The following is a 24,634-nucleotide window of genomic DNA, read 5'->3' as shown; positions in this document are numbered from 1 at the left end:
ATATGTCGAGGAACCAACTAGGGGGGAGGCCATCTTAGACTGGGTGTTGTGTAATGAGAGAGGATTAATTAGCAATCTCGTTGTGCGAGGCCCCTTGGGGAAGAGTAACCATAATATGGTGGAATTCTGCATTAGGATGGAGAATGAAACAGTTAATTCAGAGACCATGGTCCAGAACTTAAAGAAGGCTAACTTTGAAGGTATGAGGCGTGAATTGGCTAGGATAGATTGGCGAATGATACTTAAGGGGTTGACTGTGGATGGGCAATGGCAGACATTTAGAGACCGCATGGATGAACTACAACAATTGTACATTCCTGTCTGGCGTAAAAATAAAAAAGGGAAGGTGGCTCAACCGTGGCTATCAAGGGAAATCAGGGATAGTATTAAAGCCAAGGAAGTGGCATACAAATTGGCCAGAAATAGCAGCGAACCCAGGGACTGGGAGAAATTTAGAACTCAGCAGAGGAGGACAAAGGGTTTGATTAGGGCAGGGAAAATGGAGTACGAGAAGAAGCTTGCAGGGAACATTAAGACGGATTGCAAAAGTTTCTATAGGTATGTAAAGGGAAAAAGGTTAGTAAAGACAAATGTAGGTCCCCTGCAGTCAGAATCAGGGGAAGTCATAACGGGGAACAAAGAAATGGCAGACCAATTGAACAAGTACTTTAGTTCGGTGTTCACTAAGGAGGACACAAACAACCTTCCGGATATAAAAGGGGTCAAAGGGTCTAGTAAGGAGGAGGAACTGAGGGAAATTCTTATTAGTCGGGAAATTGTTGGGGAAATTGATGGGATTGAAGGCCGATAAATCCCCAGGGCCTGATGGACTGCATCCCAGAGTACTTAAGGAGGTGGCCTTGGAAATAGCAGATGCATTGACAGTCATTTTCCAACATTCCATTGACTCTGGATCAGTTCCTATGGAGTGGAGGGTAGCCAATGTAACCCCACTTTTTAAAAAAGGAGGGAGAGAGAAAACAGGGAATTATAGACCGGTCATCCTGACATCGGTAGTGGGTAAAATGATGGAATCAATTATTAAGGATGTCATAGCAGCGCATTTGGAAAGAGGTGACATGATAGGTCCAAGTCAGCATGGATTTGTGAAAGGGAAATCATGCTCGACAAATCTTCTGGAATTTTTTGAGGATGTTTCCAGTAGAGTGGACAAGGGAGAACCAGTTGATGTGATATATTTGGACTTTCAGAAGGTTTTCGACAAGGTCCCACGCAAGAGATTAATGTGCAAAGTTAAAGCACATGGGATTGGGGGTAGTGTGCTGACATGGTTGTTAGACAGGAAGCAAAGAGTAAGAGTAAATGGGTACTTTTCAGAATGGCAGGCAGTGACTAGTGGGGTACCGCAAGGTTCTGTGCTGGGGCCCCAGCTGTTTACACTGTACATTAATGATTTAGACGAGGGGATTAAATGTAGTATCTCCAAATTTGCAGATGACACTAAGTTGGGTGGCAGTGTGAGCTGCGAGGAGGATGCTATGAGGCTGCAGAGCGACTTGGATAGGTTAGGTGAGTGGGCAAATGCATGGCAGATGAAGTATAATGTGGATAAATGTGAGGTTATCCACTTTGGTGGTAAAAACAGAGAGACAGACTATTATCTGAATGGTAACAGATTAGGAAAAGGGGAGGTGCAACGAGACCTGGGTGTCATGGTACATCAGTCATTGAAGGTTGGCATGCAGGTACAGCAGGCGGTTAAGAAAGCAAATGGCATGTTGGCCTTCATAGCGAGGGGATTTGAGTACAGGGGCAGGGAGGTGTTGCTACAGTTGTACAGGGCCTTGGTGAGGCCACACCTGGAGTATTGTGTACAGTTTTGGGCTCCTAACTTGAGGAAGGACATTCTTGCTATTGAGGGAGTGCAGCGAAGGTTCACCAGACTGATTCCCGGGATGGCGGGACTGACCTATCAAGAAAGACTGGATCAACTGGGCTTATATTCACTGGAGTTCAGAAGAATGAGAGGGGACCTCATAGAAACGTTTAAAATTCTGATGGGTTCAGACAGGTTAGATGCAGGAAGAATGTTCCCAATGTTGGGGAAGTCCAGAACCAGGGGTCACAGTCTAAGGATAAGGGATAAGCCATTTAGGACCGAGATGAGGAAAAACTTCTTCACCCAGAGAGTGGTGAACCTGTGGAATTCTCTACCACAGAAAGTTGTTGAGGCCAATTCACTAAATATATTCAAGAAGGAGTTAGATGAAGTCCTTACTACTAGGGGGATCAAGGGGTATGGCGAGAAAGCAGGAATGGGGTACTGAAGTTACATGTTCAGCCATGAACTCATTGAATGGCAGTGCAGGCTAGAAGGGCCGAATGGCCTACTCCTGCACCTATTTTCTATGTTTCTATCTATGTTTCTAAAAGAGGAAATAGCAGAGGTCTTGACCATCATTTTCCAGTCCTCTTTGGATCTGGGCATGGTGCCAGAGGATTGGAGGACTGCTAATGTAGTACCCTTGTTTAAGAAGGATAAAAGGGATAGGCCGAGTAATTACAAGGCCGGTCAGCCTAATGTCAGTGGTGGGAAAATTATTGGAAAAAATCCTGAAAAGACAGGATAAGTCTACATTTGGAAAGGCAAGGATTAATCAGCAGGATTTGTTAAGGGAAGATCTTGTTTGACTAACCTGATTGAATTTTTTGAGGAGGTAACCAAGAGGGGCGATAAGGGTAGTGTGTACGTTGTAGTGTATATGGACTTTAGCAAGGCTTTTGATAATGTGCCACATGGTAGACTGGTCATGAAGGTTAAAGCCCATGGGATCCAGGGCAAAGCAGCAAGTTGGATCCAAAATTGGTTTAGAGGTAGGAAGCAAAGGGTAATGGTTGATGGATGTTTTTGTGACTGGAAGAATGTTTCCAGTGGGGTTCCGCAAGGCTCAGTACTGAGTCCATAGCTTTTTGTGGTATATATCAACGATTTAGATTTGAATATAGGGAGTATGAATAATAAGTTTGCAGACGACACTCAAATTGGCTGTGTGGTTGATAATGAAGAGGAAAGTCATGGGCTGCAGGAGGATATCAATCTACTGGTCGGGTGGGCAGAGCAGTGGCAAATGGAATTAAATTCAGAGAAGTGTGAGGTGATGCACTTTGGGACAGCTAATAAGGAAAGGGTATACACATTAAGCGGTAGAGCACTTAATAGTGTAGATGAACAAAGGGACCTTGGAGTGCTTGTCCACAGATCCCTGAAAGTAGGCCAGGTGGATAAGGTGGTTAAGAAGGCAGACGGAATGCTTGCCTTTATTGGCCGAAGAATAAGAGCAGGGATGTTATGTTTAAATTCTTTGGTTAGGACACAGCTGGAGTACTGCGTGCAGTTCTGGTCGCCGTATTATAGGAAGAATGTGATTGCACTAGAGAGGGTACAGAGGAGATTTACTAGGATACTGCCTGGAATGGAGAATCTTAATTATGAGGACAGATTGGATAGGCTGGGTTTGTTGTCATTGGAACAGAGGAGGTTGAAATGAGACTTCATTGAGGTGTACAAAATATTGAGGGGCCTGGACATAGTGGATAGCCAAGGCCTATTTCCATTGGTGGAGGGGGTCTATTACGAGGGAGCATAGTTTTAAGGTGGTTGGTGGAAGATTTAGAGTGGATTTGAGAGGGGCTTCTTTACGCAGAGGGTTGTGGGGATCTGGAACTCGCAGCCTGGAAGAGTGATAGATGCAGAAACCCTCACCACTTTTAAGAGATGGTTGGATGAGCACTTAAAAGTGCAGTAACCTGCAGGGATACGGACCTAGAGCTGGTAATTGGGATTAGACTGGACAACCACTTATTGGCCAGCGCAGATATAATGGTAAGTACTGCAGGAAATCGAATACAGCTAGGGTGATCTCCTGGACTAGTTTTGATTGCCTGGATGGGTCGGAGAGGAATTTTCCCAGATTGCTTTTCCCCAAATTGGTCTGGGTTTTTATCTGTTTTTGCCTCTCCCAGGAGATCACATGGCTCCAGTGGGGGTGGAGTGTAGAATGTTTCAGTATAACGGGTGTCGCAGTTGTGTGAGGCGGACTGGTTGGGCTGGGTGCTCTTTACCTTTCTGCCGTTGTTCATTGGTTTATATGTAACCTTTAGGGCTGCTGACCGAGGGCCGTGCGGCTCTTTGTCGGCCGGCACGGACACGATGGGCCGAAATGGCCTCCTTCCACGCTGTAAATTTCTATGTTCTATGTTAATTTTCATTCATCAAACCGCATACACCTGATAGTGGATCTTTGCATATTTTTAAAAAATGTAATTTTTTTCCTAATTTTTGTGTGCTCAAAGCAAACATTACCACTGCTTAGGAACAGGCTACTTCCCAATCAGCTCCAGATGAAGTACAGCATAACTTAGATGCAGTGCAAAGCACCCCTATACACATGGGTGTTCACTCCGGTGTTCACTCTGAAAAGGATTGCACGGTCAGGGGGCGGTCCTTGAATATAAATAAATGCACCAATGGCAGCACATCTTGGGTACCCACCTGCCTGGAGAAGCCGTTAAGCTGTGGTAGGGTTTTCTCCACCTTCTTTCCCAGAAATCAACAACTGATGCTCCTTCTGGGGCATATGGCCTACCCCTGCTCCTATTTCTTATGTTCTTATAGAGATGGACAGTTTCTTAACCAATAAGGGAATAAAGGGTTTTGGGGAGCGGGCAGGGAAGTGGACCTGAGTCCATGATCAGATCAGCCATAATTGTATTAAATGGCGGAGCAGGCTCGAGGGGCCGTATGGCTGACTCCTGCTCCCATTTCTTACGTTGTGCTGCCTTCAAGAATCCTGGCTGATGCACAGCCCTGAACTCTTGCCCCTTGCCCCCCACCCCGCCAGGTGGCTGCCAAATTTGGTGCACCGGCCGGCCGCCAATAGTCTGCCTGACGCAGGATAGGGCAGCGACGTGTGATCTCCCAGCCTGTGGTCCTCAGCCTCGCCCCATCTTTGGGGTGGGGTAAAGGCTACATCCACACAAAGCATAGTGTGAATTCCAAATGGAGGGGTTGGACCCAGCCTATCCAGGTCCCTTCACCAACACTCCTACTGCATTGTCAGCCCATCACTGCGGAAGAACGAACACTACTTGTAACTGCAAAATCTCTTTACTATACCCAATTCTGAATCGGAGGTGAGCACTTTTTTCTTTCCAATTTTAAATACAATTTTTGGGTAAATGGCAGATCAAGGCAGGGGACATCTGTGTCAGAAGTCAGAGCCCTTCCAATTTTTGGATCCAGCAGGTTCGGGTACAGGAAAGGCAGCTCCAGAGACAAGCTTCCTCTTCTCTGTGCCAACAATATGCCTTAACCAACCTCAGGCAAGTACCTCCTAATGCACCAGTATTTACCACAACCAAGCTGGCTGGAGGGAAATTGCCAATTTGTGCAGAATAAAAGGCGGCTTTATGCCGTAGATTTGCACCCACAGAACAGCTTTGAGATTGCCTAACCTATTTTCACATTGGACCATTACAATTGGTTTTCCTCCCATCAATCTGGACTGGATTCGGACTGAGGCGGTGATAAAAAAAAAATGACCGACACCACAGTCTCTCCTTTCTTAAACTGAAGGCACGATGTTATATGCGCATTAACACTTGTGAACATGACTCACCAACCACTCTGTGCCCCAAGCCACATAGTTGGCAAAACGCTACTCATTTTCTCTGCTTCCTCACGCATCAAGTCTTGGTCCAGTGGAAGTGCAGATATGCCATCTTTGTACAGGTCAGACTCGCTGCAGGATAGAAGCAAAAGATAGCAACTCGACTCAGAATCAAGGGGTCGCTTGTATCACCCTTCCCATTGTCTTCCTGTGCCACATTACTTATTGCAGACGTTTCTTCAGTTGTTGCTGTCACTTGTCATTGTCCCTTGCTCCCAATGAAAGCAAGAGTGACCCTGCAGTTCCACTGTCAGATACCAAGTCCAAGAATGGGAGCCCATTGCATGAGGAACAAGACGATCTATATCAGAGCTATATCCCATCATTGGAGCCCCACTACACTGCACCACCAGGCACCATTCGAAAAACGTGCCATCTGTAGTGAAAAATAACCAAGATGTGGAGGACCAGGTTCAAACACACAAATCTCTGACCACAATTTGTCCATTCTGACAAACAGGTCATTGGACACCCAAAACCCTGACACTTGAGATTACTCTCATTTATGCCAGCACTTGTTGCATAAAGAACATGGTTCATTTTCAAACCAGGACAAAGGTGGAATGATCCTTTCACTAAAGTGGGGCAGATTTTTTTTGGGGGTGGGGGCGGGGGGAGAAAGAGATTTAAAGAGAAAAGGTCAGTGGTATATTTCTAGTGCAAATTGCACTCACTTTATAGTGAAAAAGATCATTTCTGTGTGACATGCCATCTTGAATTCATGATCCACATTTACTCTGTTCCAGTGGTGCAGATACAGACCTGGCGTTGACCATCAGAGATTGCTGGGACAGCTCCCCTGGGCTGACGGGCTGTTGTGGTGCAGCCACTGAAAGGAAACTTCCCAAAGCAGCTATACTGTGTAATAGAGAGCACTGGAAACCAAGAAACCGCAACATCCACAGACCTCCCCCAAATAACACATTACTTTCAATATCTTTGAAGGTAGGTTGGGAAAAGAGAGATGTATTTAATAGAGGATAATGTTATATTCTGTACAATTTGCAATATAGATCAAAATAGCTTAGTTTGTGCCACACGGTTTAATCGTGATGAGAACTCCACATTACTGATTCCACATACCGTCTGTTAAATGTCTGCGTGCTGTCTGCAGAGCTCTGCACTCCCAGAGGGTCTGTAAAGACATGCTCCGTGTAAGCTCCGGACCGACTGACATCAGTTAAATCATCATCTGACACTGGAAGGTTTAGATTGGATTCTGTTGCTTCTGTGGCCTCTTCTGCTGCAAGCAAACTTTCATCAGGACTGCCACTCACGGCACCGAGCTCCCCTGCAACAAGGTACAGGTATTACGGCACAGATCCTTTCAACAGACCAGGGAGCAGATGGACTGAGCAGCCTCTCGTCACTGAATCCTCTGTCCAAAAAACTGGCAGTAGGTCACTACATCAAGGTCCAGGTGCAGGGAGTGATCAAGGAGCGACGCAATCGGGGTAAAGGAGAGGTGTGAGTTTGGGGCCAGAGGATGGGTGGGCCCAGGGGCAGCACGGGCCAGCCCACACTACGATTGTGTGCACACTAGGTCCGTGCAGCAGAGCTGGTCTCCAGTCGTCTTGGATAATCCTTGCCACTGGAGCAAGACCTCGCTCTGTCAAGCCTGTGTGCTAGCTGGTGTGCAACAGCCACCACAGGTTAAAAAAATCCACGCACAGACATCTTCCACCCTTCAGGATGTAGTTCGGGACCTGGAATATTAGGTCCTTCATTGAAGCACCCTTTTTGGCGTGGAAGCAAGTCATCCTCGATATGAGGGACCGCCTATGATGACCCTGAATACACAAGGATTTAAAAACATCCAACAAAACCATTTAAGCTGCTTTCAGACGCAGGCGCACAATGCTTTATCCTTTAACACTTCAGTAAATATTTACTTAACATCTAATGCCCTGGTTTCTAGAAACATCACACGAACACTCACACTGGGCTCTAATTTAAAAGGAATTTAAGATTTAAACAGTATGCAGCTTTGTAGCTTCACAGCAGAAGCCTGCTCATTGCCATAACAATTACAGTGGCCTGTGGAAAGGCAGAACTCCAGTACTTTCTACCCAATGGCTCACAAATGGATCAGGTCATATCCATCATTTATTTTCCACCTTTCACTTCCTCAGGACTGAAGCATTGAAACCATTGATAAGGTTACCCCACCCACCTATTAATTAAAAAAAATTCACATGGTGTGGGCATCGCTGGCATGGCCAGCTTTTATTGCCCGTCCCTAATTGCCCCGAGAAGGTGGTGGTGAGCCACCATTTCAATGGGCAATTAAAAGTCAGCCACATTGCTGTGGGTCTGGAGTCACCTATATGCCAGACCGAGTAAGGACGGCAGATGTCCTTCCTTAAAGGACATCAGTGAACCAGATGGATTTTTACGGCAATCCGGTTTTAATTCATGGTCACCATTACTGACACTAGCTTTTTATTCCAGATTTATTATTTAAATTCCCCAGCTGCCATGGTGGGGTTTGAATTCACATCCCCAGATCATTTGTCCAGGCCTGTGGATTACTGGTTCCGTAACATAACCAGTATACTACTGTACGTCTCAAATACAGCTTCAAATGCTAAATATTATAGATGTATTATTAAAATATATTTTTATGGGGCTTTGGGTTTTAATATACAATTAAAAGTATAAACTCGCTGTACATTCCTGCTGGTATGGAGCTGCAATGACATGGCAAGGGACGTGCTCCTCACACTGGCAACAGTCAGGCTACAGAGGCATGGCAGATATAAAACCCCTCATAGAATCATAGAACAGTTACAGCACAGAAGGAGGCCATTCGGCCCGTCGAGCCCATGCCGGCTCTCTGCAAGAGCACTTCAGCCAATCCCACTCCCCCGCCCTTTCCCCATAGTCCTGCAGGTACTTATCCAATTCCCTTTTGAAAGCCACGATTGAATCTGCCCCCACCATCCTCTCAGGCAGTGAATACCAGATCCTAACCACTCGCTGCGTAAAAAAGATTTTCCCTCGCGTCGCCTTTGGTTCTTCTGCCAATCACCTTAAATCCGTGTCCTCTGGTTCTCGACCCTTCCACCAATGAGAACAGTTTCTCTCCACCTCTGTCCAGACCCCTCATGATTTTGAACACCTCGATCAAATCTCCCCTCAACCTTCTCTGCTCCAAGGAGAACCACCCCAGCTTCTCCACGTAACTGAAGTCCATCATCCCTGGAACCATTCTCATAAACCTTTTCTGCACCCTCTCCAAGACCTGCACATCCTTCCTAAAGTGGGGTGCCCAGAATTGGACACAATGGGGCTGAATTTGCGACCCCTACGGGTATGTACAAGGTGTGCACGCGCCTGCAGGCGACCCGCAAGTTCTGGGTTTAGGCATTCACTGCACCTGTGCTGAAATGCGGAACTTGTGATCTGTCAACATCGTATGAATCCGAAAGGGCCTCCGCGGCAGAGAGTTGGGCTATTTGCCCAGTTCTGCCCTGGAAATTCTTATGCCTGGTAAAAGCTGGCATAAACATAGAAACAGAGAAATTTACAGCGCAGAAGGAGGCCATTTCGGCCCATCGTGTCCGCGCCGGCCGACAAAGAGCCGCACGGTCCTTGGTCAGCAGCCCTAAAGGTTACATATAAACCCATGAACAATGACGGAAAGGCAAAGAGCACCCAGCCCAACCAGTCCGCCTCACACAACTGCGACACCCCTTATACTGAAACATTCTACACTCCACCCCAACCGGAGCCATGTGACCTCCTGGGAGAAGCAAAAACCAGGTAAAAACCCAGGCCAATTTAGGGAGAAAAAAATCTGGGAAAATTTCTCTCCAACCCATCCAGGCGATCGAAACTAGTCCAGGAGATCACCCCTGGCTGTATTCTATTCCCTGCAGTACTTACCATTATATTTGCGCCGTCCAACAAAAGGTCATCCAGTCTAATCCCAATTACCAGCTCTAGGTCCGTAACCCCGCAGGTTACTGCACTTTAAGTGCCCATTCAATCATCTCTTAAAAGTGGTGAGGGTTTCTGCATCCACCACTCTTCCAGGCAGCGAGTTCCAGATCCCCACAACCCTCTGCGTAAAGAATCCCTCCCTCAAGTCCCCTCTAAACCTTCCACCAAACCATCTTAAAACTATGCTCCCTCGTAATAGACCCTTCCACTAATGGAAATAGGCCTTGGCTATTCACTATGTCCAGGCCCCTTAATGTTTTGTACACCTCAATGAGGTCTCCTCTCAACCTCCTCTGTTCCAATGAGAACAAACCCAGCCTATCCAATCTGTCCTCATAACTAAGATTCTCCATTCCAGGCAGCATCCTAGTAAATCTCTTCTGCACCCTTTCTAGTGCAATCACTTCCTTCCTATAATATGGCGACCAGAACTGCACGCAGTACTCCAGCTGTGGCGTAACCAAAGTATTATATAATTTAAGCATAACCTCCCTGCTCTTATATTCTATGCCTCGGCCAATAAAGGCAAGCATTCCGTATGCCTTGTTAACCACCTTATCCACCTGGCCTGCTACTTTCAGGGATCTGTGGACAAGCTCTCCAAGTTCCCTTTGTTCATCTATACTATTAAGTGACCTACCGCTTAATGTGTATACCCTTTCCTTATTAGCTGTCCCAAAGTGCATCACCTCACACTTCTCTGAATTAAATTCCATTTGCCACTGCTCTGCCCACCCGACCAGTAGATTGATATCCTCCTGCAGCCCATGACTTTCCTCTTCATTATCAACCACACAGCCAATTTTATTGTCGTCTGCAAACTTATTATTCATACTCCCTATATTCAAATCTAAATCGTTTATACCATAAAAAGCAAGGGACCCAGTACTGAGCCCTGCGGAACCCCACTGGAAACATCCTTCCAGTCACAAAAACATCCATCAATCATTACCCTTTGCTTCCTACTTCCAAGCCAATTTTGGATCCAACTAGTTACTTTGCCCTGTATCCCATGGGCTTTAACCTTCATGACCAGTCTACCATGTGGGACCTTATCAAAAGCCTTGCTAAAGTGCATATACACTACATCGTACACACTACCTTCATTGAATTTTTTGAGGAGGTAACCAAGAGGGTCAATCAGGTTAGTCAAACACGATCTTCCCTTAACAAATCCATGCTGACTGTCCCTAATTAATCCCTGCCTTTCCAAATGCAGATTTATCCTGTCTTTCAGGATTTTTTTCAATAATTCTCCCACCACTGAGGTTAGGCTGACAGGCCTGTAATTACTCGGCCTATCCCTTTCTCCCTTCTTAAACAAGGGTACTACATTAGCAGTCCTCCAATCCTCCAGCACCATGCCCAGATCCAAAGAGGACTGGAAAATGATGGTCTTTATTTCCTCTTTTACTTCACTCAACAGCCTGGGATGCATTTCTTCTGGGCCTGGGGACTTCCTTTCAAAGCTGCTAAACCCCTTAATATTTCCTCTCACACTATATTTATTTCATCTAGAATATCACACTCCTCCTCGATAGCAGTATCTGCATTGCCCCTTTCCTTTGTGAAAACAGACGCAAAGTATTCATTAACAACCCTACCAACATCTTCCGCCTCCATACAAAGATTACCCTCATGGTCTCTAATAGGTCTTACCCTTTCTTTAGTTACCCTCTTACTCTTAATATATTTATTGAACATTTTTGGGTTTTCCTTAATTTTACTGGCCAAGAATTTCTCGTGCTCTCTTAGCATTCCTAATATCCTTTTTAATTTTGCCTCTTAACTTCCTATATTCCTCTAAAGATTCTAAAGTATTTAGCCGTTGGTATGTGACATAAGCGTCCCTTTTTTTCTTAATCCTCCCTTGTAAGGCCTGCTTTTACCAGCGTAAGGGTTTTAAAAAAATAGAGAAATAAAATTTTAGCACCCATTTATTCATTAAAAACCCCGTCCAATAAAGTAAGTTTATTTTTTGCCCCATTAAAAAACACTTTTTTCTCAAAAAATCAAATTTTTGTTTAAAATATTTAATTAAATGACATTTTAAATATGTAATTTAAAAATAAATTATTTCATGTGTTCATGTATTTTTTTTTTAAGTGATTCCCATTCATACTTATGGAAGCTCCGTACAAACAGAACTCCCCATAGGTATAAATGGAGATTCCCTTCTTTTATTGGTTGGGCCGGCCCACGTGATCCCAGGGGCACTGTCGAACCGCCTGTGCCCCGGGATATGTGGGTTCTACCTGCGGGTACCCTGAGAGGCCCAGGAACTGCCCGTGCCCCGGGACATGTGGGATCTAACTGCGGGTACCCAAATCTACCAACCTTCCGGACCACCGAGGAAATTCGTAGATTTTTTGCAGGTCAGAAGCATCCACCGCGGGAAGCCTCCAACCGCAATTTCTACCTCATTACTCCAGTTGAGGCCGAACCAGTGTTTTTATAAAGGTTCAGCATAATTTCCTTACTTTTGTATTCAAGGCCTTTATTTATAAAGCCCAGGATCCTGTATGCTATTTTAGCCGCTTTCTCAACCTGCCCCGTCACCTTCAATGATTTATGCACATATACCCCCAGGTCTCTGTTCCTGCACCTTCTTCAGAATTGACTCTTTAATGACTCCTTACCATTGATATAGCCAGCTGTGCCCCTTTACCTCCGCAAACACAAATGAACCTAGACTTTCATTGGGGCCAAGTTTCGGCCTGAGTTGCTCCTGTTTTTTTGGAGCAACTGGTTTAGAATGGAGTATCTTAGAAATTGCAATTCTCGGCATTTAGTTTGCTCCAGTTCTAGTCAGTTAGAACAGTTTCAGTTTGCAACAGATTTTTTTTTTCCGGCCACTTACGCCTGTTTCGAAAGTTTAGGCAGTGAAAACTTACTCCAAACTAACTTAGAATGGAGTAAGTGTAGATTTTTGTACACTCATAAAAACCTTGCCTACACTTAGAAAATCAGGCGTAGGTTACAAATCAGGCGTAGGGAATGGGGGGGGGGGTTTAAAGGGAAGTTTACAAACATTAAACACTTCAGTTTTACAAATAAAGAGCCATCATCAATAATAAATGATAAATACATCAATAAATCAATCAAAAAAATTAATAAAAAATTAAAAAAATCAATAAATAAAACATTTTCTACTTACCGACTGCAGCACCGGGAGCCCTCCAACAGCGTGCTGGGACGGGCCCCCCCCACCAGTTTGTCTATGTCAGTGTCTCTATCTCTCTGTGTGTGTCTCTCTCACTCTCTGTCTGTCAGTGTCTGTGTTTCGGACAGCAAGGGAAGGGGGAGGAGGGAGGGAGCGGGAGGAGAGTGGGAGGGAGAAGGGAGGGAGGGAGGGAGAAGGGAGGGAGAAGGGAGGGAGGGAGAGGAGAGGAGAGAGGGAGGGGCTGAACGGGCCCAGCCTGGCCGGGTCCAAGACTTCGGGCAGGGCCCGTACCCAGCACTGGAGTTAAAGGTAGGTGGCTGGGGATCGGGTCGGGTCTTGCTTGGAGGGGGGGGGGGGGGGGGGAGGAGTCAGGTCTAATGGGGGGGGGGGGGGGGATCAGGTACGGTGGGGGGAGTCGAGTCAGATCCAGGCTGGGGGGGGAGTCGGGTCGGGGTGGGGTGGGGTGGGGGGGGGGGGGGGTGAGTCGGAGTGGGAGGGAGAGTTTGAGAGAGCCAGCTGAAGGGAGGAAGCAGGAGCTGGGCGTGGGAGGAGCCTGATCCACGCCGCCCCAGTGAGCCCATTCGGCCAGGGCTAGGGGCGGCGTGCTTCGGGCCCCTCCCACATAGTTTTGGGCCCCTGGAACTACTGCACATGCGTGCCCACTGTAGTGCGCCTGTGCAGAGGTCCCGGCACTGTTTTCAGCGCAGGGACCTGGCTCCGCCCCCCACAGCTTGTGCTGCGCCGCGCCCAGCTCCAGAGGACCTGCAGGGAGCCGGAGAATCTGTAAGTATTTTTTAGGCGCACTTTCCGGTGCGAAAAACGGGTGTCCAGGTCGGGGCTGCGCCGTTCTAGGCACGGCCCGAAACTTGGACCCAATATAACCACACAAAGGGCTCGATGCATGCAGCCTCTGAATCGGAACTTTCCTTTCTTGTGTCCCTCTCCAGGTTTTCCCACGGCACATCACCTCCAGCCGAGGGTGCTGGCAGGTGCTTGCTCCCTCTGCCACTTCTTGTCCAACTACTAGTTTATGCACGAGCATAACCTTGAGTGATTCTCCAGTTCCAGGCCTACCACCGGAAAGCAGAGGTTTGAGTCGATACACTGACGAGCCAGTGTAAGGTACAAATGTAAAACTTTGTTAAGCTACAAAACATAAAAAATCTCACCGCTGAATGGTACCTTGGTGGCCACACATAAAGCTTACTGAACTGCATACCTGGCTCTCCTTCCAGGATTGGTGAGGAACTGACGGGAGTACGCGTGTTTGGAGGGACAGTACTGCCTTCTGTGGAGCAACCAACAACTGTGATCCCTCCCAACAGATTCTCACTTCCGGCTGAACTGTTGCTGGCGACACTCCCCGCTAAAGAGGCACATTCCGCCTGGCTTCCTTCAGCATCCATCGGAATCTCTTCCCCAGCCGGATAGTCCGTCTCTCGAGCACCTATCAATTATCGATGCAGTGATTGAACACAAATAATCATCAATCTGATCATGGTGATGGATACCACTGGTTAAAAGCACACAGTTCACACAGCGACAATGTTCTTCCACAGAATTTCTACAATTTCTGTCAGCGTGGCTCAGTTGGGAACACCCTCTCGCCTGAGTCAGAAGGTTGTGGGTTCAAGTCCCACTCCAGGGACTTGAACACATAATCCAGGCCGACATTCCAAATACAGTACCGAGGGAGTGCTGCACTGCTGGAGGTGCCGTCTTTCGGATGAGATGTTAAACCGAGGTCCCATCTGCTCTCTCAGGTGCAGGTAAAAGATCCCACGGCACTATTTCAAAGAAGAGCAAGTGAGTTCACCCCGGTGTCTTGAGTCAATATTTATTCCTCAACGAACATGATTAAAACAGATTATCCGGTCATTTATCTCATTGCTGTGTGTGGGAGCTTGCTGTGTGCATATTGGCTGCCTTGTTTCCTACATTGCAACAGTGACTAGACTTCAAAAGTACTTAATTTGCCGTAAAGCGCTTTGGGAAGTCCTAAGGTTGTGAAAGGTGCTATATAAATACTAATTATTTCTGTCTCACACAATATGGCAGTAAGCATAACTAGAGAACTAAGGCAGAACAATTCATTTACTGCACTGCCATTATCTCTACACCAAGAGTTGATAGCAGTAACATAGTTTGGTCCTAAAAATTTTAAATTTACATTTGTATAAAACAAATTGACAGTACTTCAGTGGGCAGTTCTGGACAAGAGAAAGGGAAGACTGTAAAGCCTTGTCTTTCCCTAATCCACGTAACTTCTCTTTACATGAGAAGCATCCTTGTTTCTACATCAATGGGAATGAAGAGGCACAGCTGAGCTTCGGAGAACACCCCTCCCTTCCCATAACTGAGTAAACAGTTGACCAAGATTAGCCCCAAGTAAAGCCGGGGGGGGGGGGGCAAAAGTGAGAAACAGAGCTCGAGAAGAGAGTGCAAATTCAAGCTTTAAACCAAATGAGCTGCCTAATATGAGCTTAACATTCAAAACTACAACTAGTGAACCCCCATAGGATCCTGCAAACGTTTTAAGGCCAAAAAAAAAAATACAAATCTCATACGTGTACATCTCACACAGGTAACTCTGTTTAAAAAGTCTGCCAATACAATTCCTGGCACGTGCAAAATGAACTCACCTGGTACACTGGCGAGGCAAAGGATGTGGGAGTTGCAGACAAAGAAACTGTCCAAGATGTTTGCAGGCTGGTTGGCATCTATAACCACCACCTTGCCGGTGGCGTGTGTCCTCGTACAGATCCAAAGCAGGCTGGACAGCTCCTCCTGATGCCTCAGCTCCTTCTGCTGCTCCTACACAACACAGATTTTAATAAGCAGACTTACTCCAGTTCACAACCTGCTGTATGCCAAGCAAATAAACTGTGTGGATAATGAGCAAAATATCACAATGTATTTTGTTAATGTTAGTGAGAATCTGTTACGGCCATATGATTAAGTTGGTATTTTAAGCAACAGAGATCAGGTTAGACCAGAGAGGAAGTTGAACTGTGTCTGTGGTTCTCACATGGTGAGATTCTGATCCAAGCAATGCTAGCGACAATATGTAAAAGCACAAGCAAGTGTTTTTCCACCAGAGACGGAGAAAGGGAAAAATAATTCAAGAGGGAAAGTCACGTGGGGGGCACATAGCCCCGCCTCCCCGGGGGGGGGGGGTGCACACAGTCACGCCTCCCCCTGGGGGGAGGGACACACAGCTCCGCCTCCCCTGGGGGGGGGGGGAAGCACACAGCCCCGCCTTCCAGCAAATGGTTTCAACTAAACAACAGCAGAAGTCTGGAAGCAAGTCTACCCACCTTCTCAAAAAGGGGAGCAATATTACAAAAGACCCAGTGTGCATACCTCCCCCGCCCCCATGGCTGCCTGGGGGCAGTGAGCCACATGGCCCAGAAGCAGGCGTCTCAATGCCTAGTCTGAAAGATTAGCTCACGTACAGTTCTTGGGATGGTGCAATTGGCAGCAGTGCCTCCAGGCTAGGAGGAGGAATGAGAGCCATAGAAAAATATTCTACAGGAGTGCCCGCCTCTGACAGTATCCAGTGATTGCTGACGGTAAGTACACGTGTAGATGCCAGGCAAGGACAAGATCAAGCTCAGCTACGATGCTCTCCATGGCTGAATGGCAGACAAACTTCTCGGGCCACATATTCTTCTAGGCAGTGAGACACTACTCCAGGAAGAGTCAGCACTTTCAGGAGTTAAGGGGACGAACATAACAATGAGATAACTACAGTACAACCGTATCTAGCCCATGGTCTCTGCTGATACACACTGCAGTGCAGGCTCGAAGGGCCGAATGGCCTACTCCTGCACCTATTTTCTATGTACCTGGGCTATTGGCAGTGGGCAAAATGGTATTCGTGCTCTGGTCTATCTGTGTTCCATTCAGGAAGCACATGCCCCCCATCCTGTCTGCAATACTATCCTCAATTCAACTCTGTTACAAAGGCCAGTAGAAGAAGCTAATGAATGGGTGAAGGATGGAAACTCACTGCCCTTCTCGCCAGTCCACCGTACGAATTGGGTAATGGAAGACCAGGCAGCTCTACATAGTTGACTTTGATCTTTTGAAATTTCAAGACAATGCAATTTAAAAATACACGCATTTAAAATAATTCAAGAATTATGATTATAATTCAAGAAGATAATAATAAAATAACTTATTTATAAATGTATTTATTTGCAAGATGTAAATAACATGAAAATGTGAAAACTTTTGACTAATTTTTTTAATGATAATGGACTTACTTTGAGCTCTTGCTCCAGGCGATCCAAGCTGCTCTGAGATCCTCTCCGCTGCCTATTACTTTCTGATTCTGAACCGGACACATCATTGTAAAACACGCTAGCACCAAAAATCGAGCCGCCATCACGGGTTTTTCCTCCCGACAAGTTAACTCCCACTGCACACCATAACTGGGAAACACAAACAAGACCAGAGCATGAGTCGCCGTCACTTACTATGGAGGATGCCTATTTTTGTTGGAAACAGAGAAAGCCAAGTGAAGGGCCGAGGCCCAGAGTGCAGGGCACCACCCGAGGCTGAAAGGAGGGCAAAACCCAAGCAGTAATGGTTTGGTAATACCAAGCTCAGGTTTCAAAAGTCTGTTGGTTAAATGTTGGCATGGCCGTCAGCTACAAGCTAACAATTCGCGTGGAGCATAAACACCAGCACAGACCCGTTGGGCCGAATGGTCTGTTCTATGCTGTAAATACTGTGTCATTCAAGATTCCAGAATGTTGTGGTAGTGTGTTAAGTTTGTGTGGGTAGCTATAGAACTGCAGTGACTATTGTTCACAGTAACAACTGGCAAAAGACAAAAAAAAATCATCAAAATATCGTCAAATAGTAGCTATCTTGATAAATTATTAGACCCCCATTTAAAGACTTAAAAAATGGAGCATTGCTACAGTTGTCTGCAGTGTTCTTGAAACAGTTACTTCAGGCAGCCAAACTAAACATTTCCAGTTTGCAGTAGCTGCAGAAAGTGCTTCTCTCTGATCACTGGGTTTGGGGACAGCTGTTGAGTGTTTAAGGTTGTCCAATGAGAGACTCTATGCCTACAACCTCCAGTATATAACTGCAGCGCTTGACCCATGCATCATTGTAAAAAGTGACAGCTTGGGTTCTTCGTCCAGGCTCAAGATGAACGTAGATGCAGCTACCCATAGCAGCCAGCTGAGCAAGTCTGTGCCAACTGTCAGGTCTGAAATGTCAAGTCTCTGGGAGACTGCAACAAGAAAATCCAACCGGGAAGGGGAGATTTTAAGCAACTCTTTTGTTCAGTGAACAACCTTAACATAAAATACAAAGGTTCAACTATTCGAATAATGTTACCTTCATGTAAGTATCTTTGTCATCCAATGGTTGCAGATACACTGGCACGGGCAGATTCTTCATCTTGCTGTCACTTGATACACCATTGGTCACCTGAGGGGACAGGCAACAAAGCTGCATGAATGGTGTGGAAGGAGACATGGCTGATACAATGGTGAGGGGCAGGATCAAAGACAGTGGATAGAATCAAATTTACTGTACAGGAGGGCCATCGTGTTTGTGCTGGCCAACAAAGAGCTGTCCAGCCTAATCCCACTTTCCAGCTCTGGGTCCGTAGCCCTGTAGGTTACGGTACTTCAGGTGCACATCCAAGTACTTTTAAATGTGGTGAGGGTTTCTGCCTCTACCACCCTTTCAGGCCGTGAGTTCCAGACCCCCACCACCCTCTGGGTGAAAATAATTCTCCACTCCCCTCTAATCCTTCCACCAATTACTTTAAATCTATGCCCCCTGGTTATTGATAGGTACCCTAAAAGGCAAATCCAAACATATCTCTCCCCTCCCCAGCCAGTGCTCTACATCCCCTAAAAACCCACTATTCCACCCCCGCCCCCCCCTCCCGCCACCCTGCGTCAATGGCCATGCTTCAGCCTGTACAGTGCTGTGAATTTTCTCCCTCCTCACACACTTGACAAAGACGAGAAAGGTTTCTCAAAAGGGTTTCTTAGCCTCTGAAAAGAACTGCTTGTAAGAAACAGCAGCATCTCAAGAGGAGAACATTAAATCAGGTCTTGAACTCACATAATCAGGAATGAGCTGAAGTTAAAATTCTTACTCCATTGTGAGGGCAGCAAGAGGGCATCCACTCCCCAGAGAAACCAGCAGTTAATAATTTGCGACCGCGTTTATAAAAATGTGTCACTGCCATCTAACAGCAGAAGACTGGCAATACAGCAATATAAACAATGCCCTCGGTTCAATGCGTCTCATAGATTGAGGTATAAAATGGGACTGAACATTCAGACTGTTTAGAAATACCCCAAGGCCTTTTACCCAGGGGAATGGACACCAACGAGTAGAGTTAACTGAAAGAATGGTTAAAGAGGTAGGTTTTGAAGGTGAGGAGACAGAATGACAGTATGGAACAGCTGAAGGCTGTCACAGATGGAGTGGTCTGGTGTGGCCGGCCCTCTGCTTGCCATGCTCCTTTGAACGAGGTCAGGAGGAGATCACTGTGTGCTCGAGCTCCAGTACAGGGCCCATGCCTATACACCTTATATTCCATCATCTAATAATGCAAAAATAATGCTACAAATAACATTTTAAAAAGCGATTATATTTTAAACTATTAATCCTGTTTATTATTTTCCTCAACTTTTATTTTTGGAAGATGAGACTCCCTTTTCCCTCCAGATTGTGGTTTACTGCGTAACACAAACCAACCGTCTGCAGCAGGGACTGCAGCAAATCTGCTCCCTCCCTGATCGCCTCAGTGCTTTTACAAAAACAGCTCATGGCTGACTCAGCATTCCTCCCAATGGCAGTGCTCAGGAGGGACCACGAGCAGAGGCCATGTCCTAGTGCCCTGAACTTACCTTGCTTTTATTTTAATGGATTAACCAACCCAAACTACAAAGCTAACCTGGGCTTCTAAACACAATAGGAACATAAGATTCTATGGCAGCTCGCTGGATACATGCTGCACTCAATGCACTGACACCACTTCAGCCAGTGCAACATACACAAATCCAATTTTCATTTGTACTTTTCTGTGTACCTAGGTCAACGTCAGATTAAATGCACTTAAATTGGATTTACATAAAATTACTCGGAGCGTACTTTTGTTGGGAATGCTGTGGGAGCAGACTTAATGCTCACACAATAATAGATGTGACATTACATCTGCAAGTACATCCCTCGAGTCATCCTTCAGAAAAGCACATTGCTTTAACTGACAGATTCAGTCAGTTCATATGTAATAGCATTCATGAGGAATCTGTTATACTGCCTGCAGTGCTCAAGGGGCCTCTCTCGTTTCACATTGGTCTCAAGGTTTGAAGGTAACTGCCTGCAACAGCGCAACCCAGCTTAAAGAAAGACATGCATTTCTATAGCGCCTTTCATGACCTCAGGACGTCCCAAAGTGCTTTGTAGCCAATGAAGTACTTTTGAAGTGTAGTCACTGTTGAAATGTAGGAAATGCGGCAGCCAATTTGTGCACAGCATGCTCCCACAAACAGCAATGTGATAATGACCAGATAATCTATTTGTTTTTTTTATGTTGTTGAATGGGGGATAAATATTGGCCAGGACACCAGGGATATCTCCCCTGCTCTTCTTCAAAATAGTGGCATGGGGTCTTTTACGCCAACCTGAGAGAGCAGATGAGGCTTTGGTTTAATGTCTCATCCGAATGATGGCACCTCTGACAGTGCAGCACGCGCTCAGTACTGCACTGGGAGTGTCAGCCTGGATTTTGTGCTCAAGTCTCTAGAGTGGGACTTGTACCCACAACCTTCTGGCTCAGAGACGAGAGTGCCACCCACTTAGCCATGGCTGACAGCTTAAAGCAGACTTTCTCCCTACATTCATTGCAAACCCCAAATAAAAAGCAGAGTTCCACTCCTCCAGACAGAATCCAGCAGAGGGGCACAGAATAAAGAGTGTTTGGAACAAGATATCAAGGTAAGCAAATCAAATCAGAAAATTAAAGACGCTGCTAAAAAGCCCCGGACTCTGCAAAACTGGGAAAACAAATATGAAACACACAAGAAAGCAGTTATTTAGTGTAAGTGAGCCATACTTACTTAACTATTTAAATTGAACATTTTGTGTGTCATTAATTAATTAAAATTCCCTTTAGTATAACAACTTGCATTTACATAGTGTATTTGATACAACAAACATTCCAAAGTACTTGGGAGAGTGGTAAGGGAGAAGTTAGGGACAGTGACAGAACAGGCACAGATTTTGAAAAGAAGATTCTGCTGCAGAGGGACATGGGAGCTCAAGGTACCATCACCAAGGATTTACGGGTGGTTGGGATGGGTGGGTAGAGATGGAGGACTGGGCAGGATATGCAATTGACCAGAGTTGGAGGAGTGAAATCTGTGTGGTGGGACTGATGGCTGTAGAAGGTCGCCGAAATCCTGACATTACAACAGAGTCCCTCAACGCATGGCTTAATCAGTCTGAGCTGACGTAGAATAGGAGACATTTATGCTGAGATAAATTTTTGAACCTCAGTTTACTGCGAAGAGAAAAGCCGTCTGGGGACTGCATCTTTCATTTATTCCCAACCACCACCTTTATAGGAGCAAGACGGGTAGTCTGCTGCCTTGACAATGAGGCCCATACGCAGAGACAGTTAAAGGTTAGGCCAGCTGAATCCAAACTGTGCACATAACATCTATTCACTGTATGTGAAGGAGCATGCGATCCAGCTGAGCTCCTGTGTTCGATGTTAAATTCCTGTGTGTCTGGAAGCAGTTCACTGATCGCAATTACAAGTCAACAATTCATAAATTTGGAACAGCCGGGTCCAATTTAGATGTTTGGATATCAGCAAGTGGATTATGTACTGGGTGCCCAAACAAGGACAAAATGGGTCACAATATCCTGCAGGCAACCGCAATTAATGGCTGGCAGGTTTCCACTGATTTACAGCCCACAGACCAAGAGTGCAAGCATCACAGTAAAAGCAACAGTAACCAATAACTGTTCTGTAATTGCAGGTGTTAATTGTGGGGAAAATCAATTTTTCAGGAAAGAAAAAGACTGCCAAGTTTTACCTGTTTGAATTTTGGAGGCAGACTCCAACCATAGGCCTGAATTCGCCCGTCGTCTTTCTGGACATGTGCCTTGACCTGACGATACTGCTCCCTCTTCTGCTCCCTGCGTGTGGCTGAAATATTGTCACTGTCCCTGGCAAACAATAAAGTTACACAATGCAACTGCTGCACCACCACTTCAACCGTGTGCAAGAATAAGCTAATATTTTAAAATGTTTTTAAACAGCATCTATAAATTCCCTCCCTTTTTTCTGATGAAACAGATGGGCAGATAACCGGTTCCAATGCTACTCGGCAAAAAGCCCACTAGGAGAGGAGCAAGGGTTGCACTTAGAATTTCCGATCCCTGCTCTGTACAACAGATCGGCAGCTTACTGTATGTGAGAGACTGTGGTACAAACCCAAGTGATGTCACTCTGCTTTCCTTTCCCAAAAGGCAAGTTGTAAATTTACAAGACAAATACGCACCTTTGTGGCAGTACATTGGGTATCTGATCACGGTAGTGTCTGGTACTGATGGTATCCCTCCCATCACCCTCAACATGTGTGCCTGCAAACTTGGCCCTGTCTGACAATAGCTCTTCAATTTGCCTCACTCCCAAGACCTCTGACCTTGCCACCTAATTGGCCTTCCTAGTTACAGAAGCTGCTATTAATTCTCAAATTATCCATTGCCTTCAAAGTTCTGCCCTAATCCACGAGCAGCTGCAGGGGTTTCAGCACGGCTGCTTCACTGGTGATCTTGTTACCAATGCTGCCCACCATTGGAACTCTGCTTCTGAATACGTTGGTAAATCCTCTATCACTGCCTTGGATAGCTCTAACATCTGACATCATCAGACACCACATAACCATCATGTGGCCTCCCACTAAAGCCACATCAAGGCTGTCAAATCATCTTCTATGTGCTATAATTATTGATTCATGCTCAGGCCCTTTGTCCATTACTCTGGCAGTTCCTTGGGGCTCAGTCCTCTCTCCCACTCGGTTCCTTCTTAAGATTCTCCTTTGCTGATTCTGCTCTACAACCAACTTCCTTCAGATCACGGTGCTCTCAGCCTCTATTCCCATCAGTGCAGTGGCTGAATCACTAATCTCAATCATCTCGACACCTTCAATAAATAGAACAATGAAAATCTTGTTTCTTGTAATTCTTAAAAGGCAGTGTCTTCGTGCCTCTTGCAGGTCTAACCAACAGCAAGTACCTCAGGTGAATGAAGACTAAGGGTGAGGCCAAGCTATATCCTTGCCTTCATCATCTCCCCAACCTCAAATGGAACTCCTCTGTTGCTAAAGTGCACTCCAAACTGCTCAATGTCATAGAAAATAGGTGCAGGAGTAGGCCATCCGGCCCTTCAAGCCTGCACCATCATTCAATAAGATCATGGCTGATCATTCCTTCAGTACCCCTTTTCCTGCTTTCTCTCCATATCCCTTGATCCCTTTAGCCGCAAGGACCATATCTAACTCCCTCTTGAATATATCCAATGAACTGGCATCAACAACTCTCTGCGGTAGAGAATTCCACAGGTTAACAACTCTCTGAGTGAAGAATTTTCTCCTCATCTCAGTCCTAAGCGGCTTACCCCTTATCCTAAGACTATGTCCCCTGGTTCTGGACTTCCCCAACATCGGGAACATTCTTCCTGCATCTAACCTGTTCAGTCCCGTCAGAATTTTATATGTTTCTATGAGATCCCCTCTCATCCTTCTAAACTCCAGTGAATACAGGCCCAGTCAATCCAGTCTCTCCTCATATGTCAGTCCTGCCATCCCAGGAATCAGTCTGGTGAATCTTCCCTGCACTCCCTCAGTAGCAAGAACATCCTTCCTCAGATTAGGAGACCAAAACTGAACACAATATTCCAGGTGAGGCCTCACCAAGGCCCTGTAGAACTGCAGTAAGACTTCCCTGCTCCTATACTCAAATCCCCTTGCTATGAAGGCCAGCATATAATTTGCCTTCTTCACCACCTGCTGTACCTGCATGCCAACCTTCAATGACTGATGAACCATGACACCCAGGTCTCGTTGCACCTCCCCTTTTCCTAATCTGTCGCCATTCAGATAATAATCTGCCTTCGTGTTTTCGCCCCCAAAGTGAATAACCTCACATTTATCTACATTATACTGCATCTGCCATGTATTTGCCCACTCGCCTAACTTGTCCAAATCACCCTGCAGCCTCTTAGCATCCTCCTCACAGCTCACACCGCCACCCAGTTTAGTGTCATCTGAAAACTTGAAGATATTACACTCAATTCCATCATCCAAATCATTAATATATAGTAAAGAGCTGGGGTCCCAGCACTGAGCCCTGCGGCACTCCACTAGTCACTGCCTGCCATTCTGAAAAAGACCCGTTTATCCCGACTCTCTGCTTCCTGTCTGCCAACCAGTTCTCTATCCACGTCAGTACATTACCCCCAATAACATGTGCTTTGATTTTGCACACCAATCTCTTGTGTGGGACCTTGTCAAAAGCCTTTTGAAAGTCCAAATACACCACATCCACTGGTTTTCCCCTGTCCACTCTACTAGTTACATACTCAAAAATTCCAGAAGATTTGTCAAGCATGATTTCCCCTTCATGAATCCATGCTGATTTGGACCAATCCTATCACTGCTTTCCAAATGCGCTGCTATTTCATCCTTAATGATTGATTCCAACATTTTCCCCACTACTGATGTCAGGCTAACTGGTCCATAATTACCCGTTTTCTCTCTCCCTCCTTTCTTAAAAAGTG

The 24,634-nt window shown here is 45.9% G+C and overlaps 1 protein-coding gene across 4 annotated transcripts in view; it reads right to left on the bottom strand.

The window, feature by feature from the left end:
- LOC139226871 (C-Jun-amino-terminal kinase-interacting protein 4-like) overlaps positions 1-24,634 on the bottom strand; it is a 279,135-nt gene that overhangs the window by 19,362 nt on the left and 235,139 nt on the right. For 2 of the 4 annotated variants that reach the window (XM_070857971.1, XM_070857972.1), the window contains exons 15-22: positions 21,888-22,020; positions 18,157-18,249; positions 17,067-17,234; positions 16,811-16,882; positions 15,441-15,612; positions 14,018-14,245; positions 6,774-6,981; positions 5,640-5,762 (exon numbers count right to left, since the gene is read on the bottom strand). In XM_070857971.1, coding sequence (XP_070714072.1) covers positions 5,640-5,762; positions 6,774-6,981; positions 14,018-14,245; positions 15,441-15,612; positions 16,811-16,882; positions 17,067-17,234; positions 18,157-18,249; positions 21,888-22,020 — 1,197 coding nt within the window. The remainder of the gene's footprint in view (positions 1-5,639; positions 5,763-6,773; positions 6,982-14,017; positions 14,246-15,440; positions 15,613-16,810; positions 16,883-17,066; positions 17,235-18,156; positions 18,250-21,887; positions 22,021-24,634) is intronic. The other 2 variants (XM_070857973.1, XM_070857974.1) reach the window with 1 other exon arrangement.

The sequence above is a fragment of the Pristiophorus japonicus genome, chromosome 16 (genome assembly GCF_044704955.1).
Source record: "Pristiophorus japonicus isolate sPriJap1 chromosome 16, sPriJap1.hap1, whole genome shotgun sequence".
Classification (NCBI taxonomy): domain Eukaryota; kingdom Metazoa; phylum Chordata; class Chondrichthyes; family Pristiophoridae; genus Pristiophorus; species Pristiophorus japonicus.
Note: the sequence above shows the minus strand (reverse complement) of the source record. Positions and strands in the feature narration are given on the sequence as shown.